The sequence below is a fragment of the Patagioenas fasciata genome, chromosome 20, assembly GCF_037038585.1.
Source record: "Patagioenas fasciata isolate bPatFas1 chromosome 20, bPatFas1.hap1, whole genome shotgun sequence".
Lineage (NCBI taxonomy): Eukaryota > Metazoa > Chordata > Aves > Columbiformes > Columbidae > Patagioenas > Patagioenas fasciata.
Window position 1 is genome coordinate 1,954,629 of NC_092539.1, and position 19,163 is coordinate 1,973,791.

The 19,163-nt window shown below is 51.3% G+C and overlaps 1 protein-coding gene across 1 annotated transcript; it reads left to right on the forward strand.

Moving 5' to 3' along the window:
• The first annotated feature begins 5,489 nt into the window (after window positions 1-5,489).
• Window positions 5,490-18,205, forward strand: LOC136110281 (cholesterol 7-desaturase nvd-like). Its single transcript, XM_065853493.2, has 7 exons — window positions 5,490-5,805; window positions 10,739-10,927; window positions 11,983-12,161; window positions 13,579-13,704; window positions 14,475-14,594; window positions 16,295-16,471; window positions 17,856-18,205. Exons 1-7 carry the CDS (start codon window positions 5,490-5,492, stop codon window positions 18,012-18,014), a joined length of 1,266 nt encoding a protein of 421 aa, XP_065709565.2. The 3' UTR covers window positions 18,015-18,205.
• Window positions 18,206-19,163: the final 958 nt, after the last annotated feature.

Here is a 19,163-nt window from a genome sequence, read left to right on the forward strand (position 1 = left end):
TCATGCCGCTGCTGGTAAATTTTCATGTCTTTGCAAATGTTTAACTAGCTCCAGGGGCTTCCCAACCCCTGCAGCTCCCATGTGAACACTTCTGACTTTGGGAGAACAGGAAAATTAGAGGGCTGCTTTCCAACCTGCCAGATGTGGCTTTCAAAGACACTAAACACAACGAATGAGAGGCATACAGCCTCGGGAGCAGCTTTGGGGGATGCTGAGCGAGCCAGATGATGCCAGAGCTGGCCCAGTTGTGTCAATGTGGCAGGTAGGGGCAGGAGCTGAGTGGCACCAGACTTTCAACTGCACTTGGTGTGTCTCACCCCGGGAGCCAGCTGGCAGGCTGGAGAGCAGGGCCTGGGTGTGCTCCAACACGTACCAGAACGGATAATTGGTGGGTTAAGGCTCAAACACAAAATCCAGAGGGCAGGAATGTGACAGCACGTGAGAACTGTGCCCTGCTGTCATGTGTGATTGATATTTGATGGAAGATCAAAACCTTATTGCTGAGGACAGATAGAAAATTTGATTGCACAAGTTTTATTATGAAACCAGCTTAAAACCAAATAAAAACATGAGGAGACAAGGCCAAACAGCACTGGTTTTAAAGAAAACTCTCTTCTTTATTTCATGTCTTTCTCTAAAGGTACCTTTAATGTGCTTACAAGTCAGCATGTCTGGAAGGCAAGACACACAGTCTCAAGGTGGGCAGACAGGGTTACCTGGTGGAAAATGCCATTGAGGGTCTTGCAGCCCATGACCCAGCTCTCCAAGGCTTCCTGCAATCCTGTGAACTGCCCGTTACTTCCCAGTTCCATTGCCATGTCAGGTTGCAGCCCTGATCTAATGCAGAGATGTGCTAGAAAGTCCCAGCCGGTCTGAGGATTTCTGATATTAGATAAACACCACATATCTGCGTTGCTTGTTTTTCTGTAGAGTTAAACTTCATGTTGTCAGGCTCTTGAAGCAGACGAATCCTCTCTACCGTGACCACTGCTCTCGTATGTGTCGAACCCGGGCAGTGAAGCATTTCAGCTGTAGGCTGTCAGTTTAGCAAACTCAGAAGTGCTTGAATTTGGGGTTTTGTACAAGGTGAAAAGTGTTCAGCATCTGTAATCACAGGCACCACTTTGAACCCCAAAAAATGCTTTAGTACAACTGAGTTTCCTGTGTACCAATCAAAAGACTCTCATTATATCCTAAAAATAAATACAGAGATAATAGCTTACAGAAACCATGGTTACCTCATCAATGCTTAATTATACTCAGTTTACATAATTTACAGAAACATGTACTGCTCCTTGGACTCGAATGTACCAGTTTTCTTCTTTTCCAGTTCCCAGCTGTCTTGGCATGCCCGAGAAGTTAAGAATGAGGAGAAAATCTCTGCACTGGGGATCTATTTTCCCTTCTCGCATGGGGTGTGCTCCATCCCAGTACTGCCCACTGCAGCACCCTTGAACCAGGCACCCCAGAAATCAGGAGCAGACAAGGCAGAGCCGCACGCCCTGTGCGTCTGTGGAGGTCCTGCATCCCTCAATGAGCTCCCACATGCTCCTGCCATCACCCCACTCAGGAACACCCAGTGCTCTGTCCTAGGCCTGTGGTATCTATTTGTAAATGCCTCTTAGTCTCTAGCACTCAGGCTTCTGGGCAGCCTTCACACATCAAGGGCTCTTTCACTTCTGTTCTCAGGCTCAGCTCGTGCCCTGAGGTTCCCACAGGGCCACGTCAGATGTGCCCAGAGTAACCCTTTATGTTTCACCAGTGGTGGGGAATGCTTCATCAGGGGACACCCCCTGTGTGTCCTGCCAGGGATGCTGTGGATGCCCTGGCCCTCCTGTTCACACCTTTAAGATGTCTCGGAAGAAGAATGTTTAAGATATCTGGGGGAAAAGAACAAAGCTAAAGGGATAAGTGTTCATCAGGGTTCTGGACGGCTAGTTCTTGGACTCATCCCTTCCTCCCCATGGAAGTACCTATTGCTGCTGGGTTTATGGAGCAACACCCTGGGGCTCCCCGTGTCTCCTGTTTGTCCTTTCATGTTTTGATTTCACTCTCACCTGACCCAGTTCTGCCCACTTATAAATCCTTCAAACTTGGAAAAGAGGTCAAATACATGCTTAAGAGGAAAGTGCTAGATTGAGAAGACCCCTCTAGTTTGGGGATTGGTGCTGCATGGGTAAAGTCACCTTTTGTTTTGCAAGACTTCAAGTCTGTTCTGTTCACACCACTCCCTGCTTCTGTTGACTCTCGTTTCTCTGTATCTCCTGTAGGTTCACCCCATGCAAGGTGAGGTGGCCACCATTACATACACCTTGCAGTAGACCAAACATGCAGATTTTTTCTGTTCCTGATTACATTCCTAATTATTCTTGGTGGAAGGCTATTATGCCTGAAAGCTTGTCAACTTTTTTCCAGTTGTATCAGCTCATTCAATGCTATTGTCCTCGAAAGACCATTTTTCTTTTATATGCTTAGAGCACCATGCCCACAAAAGCTTTAATACTAATAATTTCTAACGCTGCATTTGTCTTTTTGAGCTGTATGGACAAGCGAACAGATGTGTTCACAGACTAAGTCAAGTAACACTCAGATCTCTTTCTGAGTGCCAATTACCATCTCATCCTTTCCCATGGGTCTTCACCACATGCATTATTATACATGTACCTGGCAGATGCTGCTGTTTGCCTGCCAGTCACTGAGAGATTTGTAAGGCTTCTTTTGCAGTAGTTCACAGTCAACTTTACATTTTACCATGGTGAATAATTCAGAATCATCTTATCAGGTGATCTAGACATGTTTATCCCATTTCCCAGGTTCTATGGAAATAAATACAGATCCTTGGCCTCTGTTGTAACAGCTGAGCATCTGTTCCTATTTCTTGGTTCCTATCTTCTATCCAATTACAAAAGCAGAGAGGTTCCTCGTGTTATTTCAGGATTATTTAAGGACCATTTGCAACATACTGTCACAAAATCCCAGAATCCCAGAATGTGAGGGGTCGGAAGGGCCCTGGAAAGCTCATCCAGTGCAATCCCCCATGGAGCAGGAACACCCAGCTGAGGTTCCACAGGAAGGTGTCCAGGTGGGTTTGAATGTCTGCAGAGAAGGAGACTCCACAACCTCCCTGGGCAGCCTGGGCCAGGCTCTGACACCCTCACCAGGAAGAAGTTTCTTCTCAAATTTCACTGGAACCTCCCGTGTTCCAGTTTGCACCCATTGCCCCTTGTCCTGTCACTGGTTGTCACCCAGAAGAGCCTGGCTCCATCCTCCTGACACTCCCCCTTTCCATATTGATCCCCAGGAATGAGTCCCCCCTCAGTCTCCTCTTCTCCAGCTCCAGAGCCCCAGCTCCCTCAGCCTTTCCTCACACGGGAGATGCTCCACTCCCTTCAGCATCTTGGTGGCTGCGCTGGACTCTCTCCAGCAGTTCCCTGTCCTTCTGGAACTGAGGGGCCACAACTGGACACAATATTCCAGGTGTGGTCTCCCCAGGGCAGAGCAGAGGGGCAGGAGAACCTCTCTGACCTACTGACCACCCCCTTCTAACCCACCCCAGGTACCATTGGCTTCCTGGCCACAAGGGCCCAGTGCTGGCTCATGGTCACCCTGCTGTCCTCAGGACCCCCAGCTCCCTTTCCCCTACACTGCTCTCTAATAGGCCATTCCCCAACTCATACTGGAACCTGGGGTTGTTCCTGCCCAGATTCAAGGCTCTACACTTGCCCTTGTTCTATTTCATTAAATTTTTCCCTGCCCGACTCTCCAGCCTGTCCAGGTCTCTGATGGCAGCACAGCTTCCAGTGTCACCACTCCTCCCAGCTTGGTGTCACCAGCAAACTTGCTGACAGTCACTCTGTTCCCTCATCCAAGTCATTGATGAATATATTGACTAGTACTGGTACTACAGAGGAAGTGTCTTGAACAGCCGCATGAACAAGGTATTAACTTGTTCCCTTGTTTGCTGACTCCTGAGATGGATCTGTGAGATGTGACTTCTGGGTGCAAACAGGGGGCTGACTCTTTCCCAGCAGAGCACGTTCATTCCTGTGCCTCTCAGCCCTTCACTGCAGGGTCTCCTGGATTTGCCTAGTGCAGTACTGAGACTCTGCTGGTCCCCAAACCACCCATCGGGTCTCTGTTTTTGTGCAATTGATGTTTTTATTAAGTGCTTCTATGCCTTTAGCAAGTTGCCCTTAAAAATCCGTCTTTGACCTACCTTATTTTGACTTGATTCTTCACTTGAAAGTGTTGCTGCATTTTCCCTTTTCCCCGGTCAAACAGGACCTGCCTCCTGTCCCTCTCTGAATGATGTCTGTTTACTTGCAATTGTTGTGTTCAGTCTTCTGCATAACTACACCAGCATTCTTCTCCTAGAACAGGTTTCCAATAGGTCATATATATATATTTACCCAAACCTTTCACATGAGATGTTCCTGCAATTCACCCTGTCTGAATTCACCCTTTTAGTTGCTCCTTTTGCTTCAGTCAGATGCTCCATTTCTGTCCACTTTTCCCTTTTTGATTAGTCTGTACTAGGTGGGTATTTTCAGTTGCTGCATCTCTTAGAAATCTCTGTCTACGTGATAGGCAACACGTGGTTTTCTAGAGTTACCTCTGGAACCTGTGCAGTTCTTCTGACTAAATCAAGCATTACTTCTCTGCCTCAGCTGCCATGCTCCAATAGCCCAGCCTTGGCTTTGCCCTGATTTATCCTCTCTGCATGGAGGGGATTCAACTCCCCTCTTAGTCTTGTTTTCTGTGCTGGCATCTCTGAGCTTCTCTGAGAGACCTGTCAGTGTCCTGTCAGCTGCCAATGTCAAAGCCAGCCCCAACACCAGGTTCCCCCTTTCTAAGCCTGAGACTGTAGCTCAGGAGGATGCTGGGGTATTTACCAATCTAACCAACATATCTACTGAATTTAAGACCACTCATGGATAGAGTTGTGAAGCACTGAAACAGGCTGCCCAGGGCAGTGGTGGAGTCACCATCCCTGAGGGTGTTTAAAAGACATATAGCTGAGGCTCTTAGGGACACGGTTCAGTGCTAGACCTAGGTCGCGGTTGGTCTCGATGATCTTAAGGGTGTCTTCCAACCAAAATGATTCTATGATTCTTTCAAGGCAACATTTTTTCCTTATGTGCAAGTGAAGTTTCCCTTGCTGAATCTTGTGCTCATTGTGTCTCAGAGAATATCCCGGCCCCCTCTGCTCCACAACCCTGGATCTGGCGGCAGGTTGCAGTTGAATCCACCCCTGCTCTCCCAATTTGCCCCCCGACCCTCTCCGCTCAGCTCCGGCAGCGGGAGCTGTGCGGGGTCGCCCCCTCCCGGGGGCCGAGCAGAGCGGACCCCGCCGCCGCAGCCCGGGATGCAGCCGGGGTTGCCCGTGGGGTCCCCGGGGTGTGAAGTCCCGTCCCCCCGGCCCAGGCAGCGCCTCCCCGGGCGGGGCGGCTTGAGCTATAAGGGGAGACGGCGGCGGGACTGGCCGTGCTATGGAGATCGAGCGGTGCGGCGCTGCGCTGCTGCTGGCGGGGCTGGGGCGTGGGGGGCTGCTCTTCCTCCTCCCCCTCTTCCTCCTCTTCCTCGTCCTGCTGGTGTGGGGCTGCTCCCGGCCGCTGGTCGTGCGGCGCGGCCCCGGGCAGGTGGGCTACCTGCCGGTCCCCGGGCTGAGCCGCAAACAGGCTGCTCGCCGCGCCCGCCGCTACCGCCGGCCCGGGGCTCTGCCGCCCCCCTACCCCAACGGCTGGTACCGCCTGCTCGACTCCGCAGAGCTGCCCCGCGGCGCCGTCCGCAGCCTCTCCCTGCTCGGTGAGTGCCCCCGACCCCCGCCCGGGCAACGGGGTGATGAGATTCGCGATCCTGGCCGGTGTGCAGGGCATCCCTGCTCCGACATTCTTGCCGGGATAGCAGGGCATGCCCGCCCGGGCACGTTTGCCGGGGCACCGGGGCATCCCTGCCTTGGTATCTCTGCCGGGGCACCGGGGTGTCCCTGCTTGGGCACCTCTGCCAAGGCACTGGGACATCCCAGCTGGTAACTCCACCAGCACATCCCCGCCCAGACATCCCCACTAGGGCACCAGGGAATCCTGGACAGCACCCCTGCCAGGGAAACAAGGCATCCCTGCCCAGGTATTCCTGCTGAGGCACAGGGACATTCCTGCCCGGACACACTGCCAGGGCACCCGGGCATCTCTACCTGTGTACCTCTACCAGGGCACTGGGATATCCAGACCAGCGCCCACACTGAGGCACTGGGACATCCCAGCTGGCATCCCCGCCAGGTCACTAGGCCATCCCTGCCCAGACATCCCCACCTGGGCACCAGGGAATCCTGGACGACATCCCTGCCAGGGAAACAGGGCATCCCTGCCCAGGCGTGCCTGCTGAGGCACAGGGACATCTCTGCCTGGGCACTTTGCTGAGGCACTGACATCTTCACACCAGCATCCTCACCGGGGAACTGGTGCACCCCAACCTAGGTGTCCCGCTGGGGTACTGGGGTATCCAAACCAGCACCCGCACTGTGGCACTGCAATGTCCCTGCCTGGGCTCCTTGCCAGTGTTCAGGGCATTCGTGCCTTGGGGCTCTGCTGTGGCACTGGGACAACTCTGCCCATGCACTCCTTTCAGGGCACCCCAGCCCGCAACCCTATGGGGCAACAAGGGTGTCACAGCCTCGGTTTTGCATGTGCATTGAATATCCTTGCTGGGGCACTGGGGCACAGGCTCCATGAGACTGTGCGGAGCACCCCTGTCTGGGCTCCTTGCTGGGACAACAGAGCATCTCGCTGCCTGGGCGCTCTCTCTTTGCAGGCATTACTGTCTGCAGCTCCCCATGTCCTGCGGAGATCAGGGTGGGGTCTCACAGCCACATCCAGAGGAGAACTGTGCTTGTCCAGGGTGCTTTCACCTTGAAGAAAGGTTTGGACTTGTGCTGGTGTCTTCCTCATCAGAAGGGATATTTCTACATTGAAATCCCTCATATTCAGTGATGAAAGGGTGGGATGTTTTCGGTTTTTAAGAGCCATGTACTGATATGAAGTTGTTGTTGGTTTTGATGTTGTTTATTTTGTATAATGGGACCTATGTAATTCAATATACACATCCTAGAGTACCCTCACCAGCCTGTTATGACTCCGTTGGTTGTCTGCCTGAAGCACAGTTCCTGGCACCCAGTCCTCTGGGTCTTGCTGAAACATGCAGGTAAAAATCACTCCTAGTGGCAGCGTAACAGTAGTGTGCCAGTGCCAGGGAGATTATCAGTAAATAAGACAGTTAAACAACCTGCAGCCTCCAGGTTTGTGCGTGTCTAATTTATTTTGAAGTTTGCGAGCATAGCCTGGAAAGGCAACGAGCCAGAGGTGGTGAAAGAACAGAGATCACTTGACTCAGTCCCTTTGGGATGAGATCCCTTCCAAAACATGGCACTGAGCATGCAGGAAAGCCTTATTCTCTGCTGAGGTTGTGAAAGCACAGCTGTTCTGATCTGCTGCCCAGGCACTGCCTGCAGGGAAGCTGCTCAGACCCTGGTGTGCAGAGAAGCCCCAGAGCGCAACCTCTGAGCCAAGTGCCTGGAACTGCACAGCGGCCCTGGGGCATTTTATATCTCATGTGCTAGTCTTGCTATAATTGCCATCTGACTTCCATAAAATAAATTGACTAATTTAAAAGGAAAGCATCACTATTGTGGAAGAGCACAGTGTGGAAAGCAGCACTGCAGAGAAGGACTTGGGAGTTCTGGTTGACAACAGGTTGACCATGAGTCAACAATGTGTCCTTGTGGCCAAGAGGCCAATGGCACCTGGGGTGCATCAGGAAGAGTGTGACCAGCAGGTTGAGGGAGGTTCCTCCCCGTCTGCTCCGCCCTGGTGAGGCTGTATCTGGAGTTACTGGGACCAGTTCTGGGCTCCCCAGTTTATGAAGGACAAGGAGTAACTGGAGAGAGTCCAGTGAAGGGACACAAAGATGATGAGGGTCCTTTCTGATCAGGAGAGACTGAGAGAGCTGAAGCTGTTCAGCTGGAGAAGAGAAGCTGAGAGGGATCTGCTCAATGTGATCAGTATCTCCGGGTGGGTGTCAGAGGATGGACCAGACTCTGTTCAGTGGTGCCCAGCGCCAGGGTGAGGGGCAGCGGGCACAGACTGAAACACAGGAGGCTCCATCTGAACATGAGCAGAAACTTCTCTGCTGGGAGGTGCCAGAGCCTGGCCCAGGCTGCCCAGAGCGGGTGTGGAGTCTCCTTCTCTGAGACATTCAAACCCACCTGGACATGATCCTGTGCAATCTACTCTAGGTGTAATTGCTTTAGAAGGTGGGTTGGACTGGATGATCTCCAGAGGTCCCTTCAACCCCAACTAGGCTGGGATTCTGTGATTGTGGCTGTTAATGTTCTAATATTCACATGTAGCAGAATTTCTCGGTGTAACTTATGCCGGGACACTATCCAAACTGAAGAGACCTCAGATTTGATGCGCAAGCCAGAGCAAAGATCAGCTTCTCTTCTGGTTCCAGAGGCTGGAGACAAAAGCAGGACTCACTCAGGGGTCCCGGGTGAGGTTCTCAGGCAGCCAGCAAGGGTCTGACCACAGGCACTGCTTCAGATCTTCAAGGCGGAAGAGCTCCAAACTGCCTGGATGAGGAAAGCTCTAGAGATGGGACCTTCTTGGAGTAAAACTGTCTTAAACCTTCAGTGGACAAAGCACCAGACTTCAGGGCTGCTCCTGGTGAACCTGCAACACGTTCACCAGCAGGCAGAAGCCCTTTCCCTGCTTTCCCCCCTTTGCCCTGAACTTCAGGTCAGGTAGAGAGGCAGGTCAGAGAGAGAGGAAAATGCTCATGTTCCAGAATGGATCCCTGATACCTGGGGCAGGGGGAAGGACCATTGGTGCCTTCAGGTCCTTGTGCCGGCTGCCAGCAGATATGTGAGAACCTTCCAGAAAGACTGCAGGGACAACAGAGCCAGGTGTCCTGGGTAAGGAGGGACCCTCAGGCTCTGCAGTACAACAACACATTCTTGCCAGATACCAGAAACAATGCTTCCTAGGATCAGAAGCTGGGAAAATTTGCAGGGTTTTCTTTTCTTTGCTCCGACCACAAAACTTCAACAGAGGAAAGTGGTTTTGGGTGGGACAGCTGACAATGGATCACTCGTCATCAGTGTGGCTGTCTGGGAAAATACAGGCAGAACCTGGCTCTCAAAGTTCAGTTTGGCTTTATTTCTTACTAGTTGAGCTGTAAGTTACAGCAACTGCTATAATGATCAGATTTCGCAAGCTGATGAAATCTGAATTAATAGATGCATAACCTGAAGCACGGTATGGGAGAGAGGACCTTGGAGCACCCCAGCCTTTAACTCGGGGGCTGCATCTGTATAAGCAGCCTCTGAGTGCTCCAGGGTTCTCAGAGCAGCTGCGGCCCTTCCAAACAGGGCATGGCTTGAGGGGACACTGGAGCAGGTCTGGCTTTGCTTTGGAGCCAGGTCACCCGTGAGCAGAACCTTTCCCCTGAGCCACTGGCAGGGATGTGGGTGCTGGGATGGCCGCAGTGCAGCAGCACCCTCGGAGCAGCTCTGTGCTTGGCCAGAAAAGCACCTGGCACCTAAACAGGCCCTCCAGGAAGAACATTGATTTAGGTAATCATGTGGCATGCCATCCAGCTGTGGATGCCTTGCACAGCTGGCTGGACCAGTGCCATGAACAGAGCTCTGGCTATAGCCCAGGTACTGTCTTTCTCTCCACTTTATTATCTCCTTGCTCAGCAAACACAGTGCTACCCTGAGGGTGGGGAGGAAGAAGATGATCCCAGAACTGAGAAGGGGCAGATCCCAGCAGGGCAAACCTCACATTGCTTCAAGGGAGCACAAGGAATCAGGTCCAATGATGGACAAAAGCAAGTCTGAGTGCTAGGGCAATATGAACCCATGCCAGCACTGACTCTCACTCACTCCCCACTCAGAGCAAACCAGAGTCAGGCGCTTCCCTTTGCTTCACCAGAGAACTCCCTTTTGCTCAGGATGTGAGCGTTCTCCAGCCTGCAGCACCAGCCAACCCTGCTCCAGGAAGGGATTTGCTGCTGAGCCGCAGTGCAGATGGTCCTTGGAGTTCAAGAGCAAACAGATGAAGGGCTTCTCCTTCCTACTACCATTAGCAGAGATTCCCAAAATGTATGAGCCTGTGCTCCTCCTCTACACCTCTGAGGCAAAGGCTTTAAATGCAGCTACTGCTCTGCTACGTGTGGATCCCTCCCTCAGCAGGGGAAACATCTAAGTCACTTCTGTGATTTATCCTGCAGCTGAAACAGGCTCTGAGAGCTCAAGGACCAGGGCTGAGGGACAGAGCCAGGAGGGTTTAGAGACAACCAGGAGAAATCGCGCCAGCTACCATAGCCTGGCATGTGGTACAGCAGCTGCCAGCCCGGTTCTGCACGGCCCTTGGTGCAGGCAGCAGACGCTCCTGCCTGGCCGGGCAGCACCGGCTCCGGCAGCTGCCTGCTGCCATCTCCTGGTTAAACAACTTCTCCGGAGCAGCCGTATTGCTGTCCTGCCACGGCTCTTCCGCTAGAAAGCAATGAAAAAGTCCTATATGAATTTTTTAGCGGGATATTTCTGCATGTCTTTGCACAGGCAACGTCGGGTAAAGGCACCGATTGGTGCTGCTTGTTTATAAGCTGAGCAACATTTGTCTTACCTGACCCTCTTCATTTGGAAGCGTCTTTGCAACCCCACAATCTCGTATTTCTGCAGGAGAGCAGCTGGCTGTGTTTCGCGGCCAGGATGGCCAAGCCTACGTGGTGGACACCTACTGCCCCCACCTCGGCGCCAACCTCGCTGCCGGCGGGCGCGTCGTGGGCAACTGCATCGAGTGCCCGTTTCACGGCTGGCGGTTTCAAGGAGAAGATGGAAAATGCGCTCGCATCCCGTATGCTGAAAAAGGTGAGTATCCCCCAAATCCCCAGAGAGCTTCTGCAGAAACAGTAGTGCCCTGTGTGTCCTCATTAAAAGCTACGTCGTTAAGGAAAAGTGGTCTTTATAACAATTCACACTCCATCTGGCTCCCCTACTTCATGCAGCACCCTAATTTTCCTCCTGGGTTTTACCTGTTGGGGAATGATGTTCCAGTGCCCTTTCCTATGTTAGATGGTAACTGGGGCTTTAGTCTAGTTAAATAATCACCCTTCTTGATTTTGGTAGTCCTACAACTCCTGTGTTCAGCAAGCAAGGTATAAAAATCAGAAGAATTTTAACTCCAAGTTATTACCATCATCAGAGACAGATCCTGAGGAGCTGTGGGGTTTCAGGAATGATTCTGTACTCTATAGTGACAGCTTATATCACATCGACGCTTAAATCTGTCATGTTAGCATAACAGAATAGTCTCCCAATGACAAGTTTTTTCTCCTTTTTAAGGCCTGAAGGGAACTTTTGGTCAGAATCCAGGAAAGCTCTTTGCACCCACCTACCATTTAGATATGGTTGGCGTTGACTGTGTAGGAAGTTCACATGTAGCCATTACTTGATCTAGCCGCACTAATTAGTTTAAACCACCAATTCTAAACGTGGCTGAAACCAGCAAACAGACCTACCTTGAGTTTTGCTTTGGCTTGTACTTCTTAGTTATTTAAAAACAACTCCTTCTAGCTCATTGAAACTTGAGGTGAGTCCACTGATGCAGCAGTTACTTATTTGAACAGTTTTAAGAGTAGGGAGAAAGGCTGAAGAGCAACCAGCTGTGCCTCTTCCCTAGAGAGACTTCTGCAAAACAAACTGAAATAAAACTGATTTAAGCAAACTGACTTCTATGAACTTCAGAAGCCGTTGTCCTTCTTCAGCAGCCTGAAAGCAGGAAAAGCATCACCAGCAAGTCTTGCTACACGAGTATCTCCCATGAAGACCATCTCTGAGCTGTGGTTCTGGATGAGGTGACCCTCAGCACTAGTGCCAGCCTTAGAGATGCCACTTTTAACTGACTCCTTTTTGTCCCCCGCCAGTGCCGGACTTTGCGAGCATCCGGACCTGGCCGTCCTGCGAGGTGAACGGGATGCTGCTGGTCTGGTACCACGGCGAAGGGGTCGGTCCCACCTGGGCCGTGCCCGAGCAGCGGGAGGTCGCCACCCAGGAGTGGGTGTTCCGTGGGCAGACCAAGCACTTGGTGGACGCGCACATCGAGGTAGGGAGCCTGGTCCCTCCGCGGGGCGCGTCCATGCCTGGATCCTCTCCTATAGACCAGTTCAGGGACGTCCCCTCCCAGTTTACCCATTCAGGGGCATCTCCCTCCCAATTAACTGGGCTCTGTCTGCGCCCAGTGCCACCGCTGCCACCGGCAGAGCTCAGACCTAGAAATACATCCCTACGCCGTGTACCAAGAATACAACATATGTTCCCCAAACACAGATCGTGGGCTTCTTGAGTAGACAGCAGATGTTCTGGGTACTTAAAAGGAATCTGTTAATTTGCTTTGACTTATAACTGATGTAATTTAAAAAAAGATTCTCTAAGAATTGTGGCACTTAGTGTCAGGAGGCTTTTCAACTCGTCAGTCACCAAAATGGAAATGCACAGTTATTTTGCTGTTAATCTTCATAATCACCATCATACGCTGACAAATGTGCCACAGAGAACAAAATGGCTGTTGTCTCCATCACCTCTCGGTGGAAATGAGGCTGGAAAAGTGGAACCATTTTGTGGCACTAAACAGAAGGGACCGTGGCTGTGGTCCCCGGGGGAGCTGAGGGCCACCGTGGGTGGAGGAAATGGGAGGCAGCAGCAGTGTTGAAAACGGGCAAACCCTTGGGATTTTGGACCTTGGGAGATTTTTATGTGCTTGCCACCGACCAGAACACCTCTATTTGTAAAAATCAGTGACAAAAATGACGCTTATCTAAAGCACAATTCTTTCCAAAGGCAGTGCCTGCCTGCTGACTAAATCACAACTAAGGTGAGTGGGTTACAAAGAAACGAAGAATTATTAGAAGAAATGAAGAAGATGCAGGAGACACAGGAGATACAGCTCTGGGAGTGGGAAGAAGCCGGGAGGATTTGGGAGACTGATGGGAGAGACAGTAACATTTATTTCATGTCTGCTCTTCAGTGCAAGCCACTGTACGCAGGTCTGCACTGGGGCCAGCCTGTGCTGCTTGCCAAGCTGGTGGAAAGCTTGTGTAGTTGAGTAATAGAGAAGTTAAAACTTCTCCAAAAGTCACATATTGTGGGCAGCCCAGTGGGGTTTAAACTTTTAAAAGTATGTGAAAACTAGTCTAGGAGCATAAACACAACAATGCTTTATTCCTTACAAATACTGCAGGGCCAAAGGAAGGACTTGGAGTCTCAGCCTGTGCAGCTGCAGACATGAACATGCATCGACCTCTGAGAGCTTAAAATTAACCCTGAATATTCTGAGCTTCCTGTTTAAATGGTCCATGTACAGTAGTTGAGAACCAGTCCCCGGTCGGTCTGCGCTGAGGCTCCTTCCTCCCCGCGCTCGGTCGCTGGTGCTGTGTCGGGTCTCCGCTGTGCTCAGCTGTTAAATGCACGCAGCTCACACCCCAGTCAGCTCTCACCAGTGGCAAATTGTTCCCCAACGGCAGGAAATCCCTGAGAACGTGGCCGACGCGGCCCACCTGGATTTTCTCCATGGAACAGCTATTCTGGCCGGATCTGATCTGAGATACTCCAAATCCAGGCTGTGGCAGTTTATGAGGCACACGTGGAAGGTAAGACCCTGAGTCCCTCTTAGCCACGAAGTCTTTCAAACCAGGTCCCCCTTCTGCCGCAAAGCATCAGTCGCACCTCAACCCCTCGGCCACATTCCCCCGTCTTCAGGTCCAGGCTCTTCTCTGTGTCTCTGAGGGGTTTAGGTGCACTCCCTCATCTCTGCTCCTCTCTACATGGTCTTTTGTGTTCAGTTTTGGATCCCTCACTGCAGGAAAGACCCTGAGGTGCTGGAGCAAGTTGAGAGGAGGGAACGGAGCTGGTGAGGGGCTGGAGCACAAGTGTGATGGAAGCGGCTGAGGGACCTGGGGGGTTCAGCTGGAGAACAGGAGCTGAGGGGAGCCCTTCTGATCTCTGAACTGCCTGAAAGGAGCTTGGAGCCAGGGGGGGTCGGGCTCTGCTCCCCAGGAACAAGCGCCAGGAGCAGAGGAAACGGCCTCAAGTTGCGCCAGGGGAGGTTGAGGTTGGATCTGGGGAACAATTTCTTCCCCAAAGGGCTGTGGGGCATTGGAACAGGCTGCCCAGGGCAGTGCTGGAGTCACCATCCCTGGAGGGTTGGACAGACGGACATGAGGTTCTCAGGGACATCAGGTAGTGCCAGAGTTAGGACAACGGTTGGATTCAATGATCTTAAGGGTCTCTTCCAGCCAAAATGACTCTATGATTCCATGATTCACAATCAGCTCTTGTCACCACATTGCTGCCACCTCCCTCACCCTGAACTCCCATCTCCCCAAGTCCCAGACTGAGTTGATTTTCTCCACCTCTCCAGGGGGAATGGTGTCCCGAGCCAGAGCCCAACGAGCATTGCTCCCAGCTGCTGCTCCTACACTCCACAAGAATCTTCGGGAAGCACATCCCCGCGCTGGATCTGAAGGTTTCAGTGAGGCAGGTACGTCTCGTGCTGCTGAGCACCAGCGACCCACAGCTGAGTCCTTGCCTATTCTGCCCAGCGTGGCCTTTCCTACCAAGCGCATCAGACACATGGGCCAAAACCACCCACTGACTGTGGGGCTGCCCCACAGCACAGAGCAAAGGGAGGGTTTGTGAGGACCGCTGTGCCCAGGAAAGAACTGAAAAAAGAAATAGCTGGTACCTGAGCAGACAGTGGTGACAATCCCAGGAGACCTTCACACCACATTGTCACAGCTCTTGGGATCTTTTGTGTCTGTGGTGAACATGCCTGGGAAAGGCACAGGGAGCACTCAATATACAGTGAGAAACATTGAGGATGTTGATCTGTATGATCCAAAAAACTTGGGTTTTTTTCTGACAGCTTTCTGGAAAGCACAAAGATTTGTCAGTTTACAAACATTTACGCTAAAAAACCAAAGTCACACCAATGTCAAGAGCTCCTCCTGCAGTTTGCTCCTTTTCTCATTTTCTTCCTTTCTTGTGCGTTTGGTTTTCGGTTTGGATCCATGTTTATTAACCACACTTCTCTTTCCCCTCCCCACTTTCTGAAAATCAGAAAAAACGTCTTGTAGCCCAAGATCAGGCCTGAATACCAATAAAATAGTTGATAATAATCGATAAAGAATTAAAATAGGAAAAAACCTGCCACTAACCATGAATCAATGGGAACTGGATCTTCACACTTTTGTGTTTGGTTGTGGGATTTCTTTTGATTAAATGCTAATCTCGTCAGATAAAACCAATATCTTTGTTCTAGTACAATTTTGAAGGCATTTGACGTATTTCCGTATTACAAATTCAGAACAACAGCAAAACAAGTAATGATAAGGGATAGATCTTGGTGTAATTAGTGAATTATCACAAAGTGTATGTTGATTGTATCTGTTGTTTTTTTAAATTGTGCTATTTAGAACTGATATCAAGGAACAGGAGAAAAAAAAAGGAAAGACATTAAAATAACCTTACAAAGAGTCTGTACCCAACCAAACATTAAATGAGTAGTAAATCAAGTAGACAAAAACCCCAGTAATATCTGCACTGCCTCAAAGAACCAAGCGTATGAGCACGTATCTGTATGTCTGGATGCACATCAGAGTGCAGAGAACAAGCACTTCATGCCATGCAAGACAAACAAAGAACCCGAGCCCCTTCAGCCAAATCCTGATGTGACTTGTAGCTGCAAAGGAAGAAGCCAGAGCAGGAGTAGGGCTGTTGTGTTACCTCCATACTCACATTGTAATCACTGCTGCTGAGATCCAGCGCCCAGCACTTGAGTCAACAGTCCAAGAAGGTTGTTCACGACCTGAAGGTAGTGCAGTGATGAACAAGACCAAGGGACAATTGGGAAGCACTTCCTAAATTAAAGCTTTTGGGGACCAGTAGAGTGCTGTAAATCCTCATGAATTCCCTTGGGCTCAGGGCAAAGCCATCCAGCCCTGACAAATGTCCCAGGCAACGGCGGCTGCATGGCTCTGCTGGATTTCCCCTGGCCAGGCAGCAAGTGGTCTGTGATGATGGCCCTGAGGTGTAGCTTGGCTTTGAGCCTGTTATCAGATGAAAGACAAAGCAATGGGGGACTTGAGCACAGCCTAGGAGCCATCTCAAGCCACAGGAGTTGCTGTACCAGAGGGCTGGACCACTGGGGACTGTTCCTCAGGGTGTTCTGTTGCCCTGCAGGTGGGGCCAGCGCTGGTTTTCCTCATCCTTGAACACGCTTTCCTGGGCCGCGGGATCATCCTGCAGTCAGTGACTCCCCTGGAACCTCTCCTGCAGAAAGTTGTTCACACAATCTACTACCAGAAGAACATACCGGCCATAATCCCCAAGTTCCTCCTGAGAGCAGAGTGCTTACAGGTAAGGCCTATGAGGAAGGGCGGCCAAAGGTGGTCACCTGGAGCTTGGTGGCTTGGAGGTGTGAGGAGGAAGAGCAGTTGCCACGTGGGCTCAGCTGTACATGGGAGACAAGCACTTATGGGCAAGATCCTTCCAGTGCTTGGCAAGGTCTTTCAGTTTTAACAGCCCAAGGAACTAAATTGAGGTTTAGTAAAGAGGGTCCCTGCAGTGGCTTATGTGCTGAGGAGGGCAGAGGTGCCATCCCTCTCCTGCGCAGGGGGAACTGGGGCACAAGGATTAGGCAACCTCTGCCAAGCCACAGGACCTCTTAGAGAGAGCCAGTAATTCGTCTGGATTTCCAGCATCCCAGGCTGGTGCTTTAGGACCACTCCATCTCCCCCAGTGAGAACTGAGCCAAGAGATCCTCTCGCTGTTAATTTATCATGAGATTGGGCAACTCCTGACAGAGGTTTCTCCAGGTGCTTACCACAGGGATTCATGGAAGTGGTGAAAGGCCCCTTTGGAGATCTCCAGCCCAATATCCCTGTTGGGGGCAAGGCTGTTGCCAAGTTCAGGTCAGGCATGGCCTTGAAGGCCGCCTCCTTCAGAGGACTCCAGTTCCCTGGGTGACCTGTTCTATTACTGCTCTACCCACATTGTTCATTTTTGGTTTTCATGTCCATTTTGAACTTCTCAACCCACAATCTGTGGCTGTTACTCCTTGTTACAACAGCTGGAACTGCCAAGGAAATTCAGAGTCTGTCACCCCTTAACTCCCTCCCAGCAGTCAGAGGGGTTCATGTCATTCCCTTCTATCAGGGCCTAAGCTTGGAAACTGTTTGATCTGACCAGAGAGATTTTCACTGGCCCTGCAGTGAAAATTGCCACCAGATTGTTTTCAGATGCCAAAACCCTACCCCAAATCCAACCTGGCTGTGCTAGCTCATATTGGATAACTGCTGGCTTTATATTTTGCATTCTTACTGATGTGAATGAGCAGCACTGATTTCTGCGGAGACCTCTTCACAGAGGAAAACTCCATAAATCTTACTGCATGTGTGTCAGAGCAGAATTTAAGATGCAGATGCTTAATTTGTAAAGCCCTGGTTGTCTGGAGCTGTGCAGCAAATCAAAAGTCTCAGGTGGAGCAGCTCCTACCTACACAACATCCATTTCTTTTTCAGTATCTCCTATGACAAAGGTAGCCTAAGATGAAATCAGTTTCTTGCTGGGCTAAACACCTCCCAACTGCAGACAGAGCAGTAGCGTTACAAGTCATAAACAGCACCAGCAGTCTGATACGGGCCATTTGGGGGAAATGCTAAAAAGTAAACCTAGCATGCAGGCAGCACGAATCTGCTGGTTCGGCTTCCCCACCTGAATGAGACCACCCTTCTCCCCCCAGTTTGAACGCGATATAACCATCTGGAATAACAAACAGTACCTGCCCAAGCCGCTGCTGGTCAGGGAGGACTCCAGCATCCAGCAGCACCGGCGCTGGTTCTCCCAGTTCTACAGCCAGAAGGGCACTGGGCTCCCCGCGCAGGAGGGCCTGGACTGGTGAGGACCTCGCTGCCCTCTGCAGAAGGTGGCCAGAGGCGCTCACACAGCTCCTTTCCACCCTGGGCAGGCATGAGCAATGTTAGAAATGTTGGTGCTGGCACAGGGAGCAAAGCCTGAAACATGCTTGTTCTTCTACCTGTGCTGCAATGTATGAGCTGAGCCTGAACCTGCCAAAACTGTCTTTAAATGCCTTTGTCTCTCGCTGCTGCTATCATTTTGAGTAGTTATATGAAAAGCGTTTAATGCGGCCTTCTATTGCCTGAAGTGTCCTTTCCCAGCCAGACCGGCTGTTGCTCCTGCACCATCCCTTTGCCTGGGGCAGGTTTCAGCTCTCCAGGGGATGTCTGCATGGGCTGTGACTGCAAAGCCCCCAGACATTCGCTGTCCTGCGTCTCTCTGGCAGCAGGCAGGGCAGCGTGGGTTTCAGCTGCCCACCATGCCCTCACTGTACCTGCTGCTTTCCTCAAGCCCACCGAGCTCTTGCATGAGTCAGTTCCTCACGGAGCACCTAGTTGGGACACAGAGGGACCATCCTGGTGAGCAGATCACTTAGACTGATGACAACTCTGTAGGTCAAGGACGTGAATAAGATCCTGCTTGGGTAGCCCCTGGATTCCAACAATACCCTGGGTACATGGTTGGCTGTAAAAATTTGTGTCTCATGGCAAGACCACAGGTATTGCTTACTGTCCCTGACCAGAAATGAGGCTGACACAGGGAAACTAGGCTGCAAATGTGGCGAAAACTAGTCTAGATTCCCCTGTGCTTTGTGCCTAGGCACTCTGTATTGGAGGGCTAATTCTGCCTTGCTGCATATCCTGGAGAAACCCCTCACCTCCCTAGGCAGAGCCTTGGATAAGAGCAGGACGCTGGCAGTTAACCTCTGCCAAAATCAAGAGCAAACGCTCAAATGCTGGAGCTTTCCGGGGAGGCTGGTGGCAGCTGCTCTCACGCGTGCTGTGCGCTTGCCTGTGCCTGGTGAACACTGCACTTTGCTGAGGCTTCTGGTTCCTCCTTCACCATTAACCCATGGAGCAGGAGCAGGAATGTGCCACCGCAGCCCTCCGCCAGACCGGAGTCCATCGCCCACGCTGGCAGCACCCCAGACAAAGTGCAGCTGTGCCTTTGCCATTCACATCTGGCTATTGCG

What these genes read in the sequence shown, in the direction of transcription:
- LOC136110281 (XM_065853493.2), top strand. Translation starts at nt 5,490, where the DNA reads ATGGAGATCGAGCGGTGCGGCGCTGCGCTGCTGCTGGCGGGGCTGGGG. An exon ending in TGGTGGACGCGCACATCGAG is followed by an intron (nt 12,162 to 13,578) that starts GTAGGGAGCCTG and finishes CCCCAACGGCAG; the next exon opens with GAAATCCCTGAGAACGTGGC. An exon ending in TTATGAGGCACACGTGGAAG is followed by an intron (nt 13,705 to 14,474) that starts GTAAGACCCTGA and finishes CCACCTCTCCAG; the next exon opens with GGGGAATGGTGTCCCGAGCC.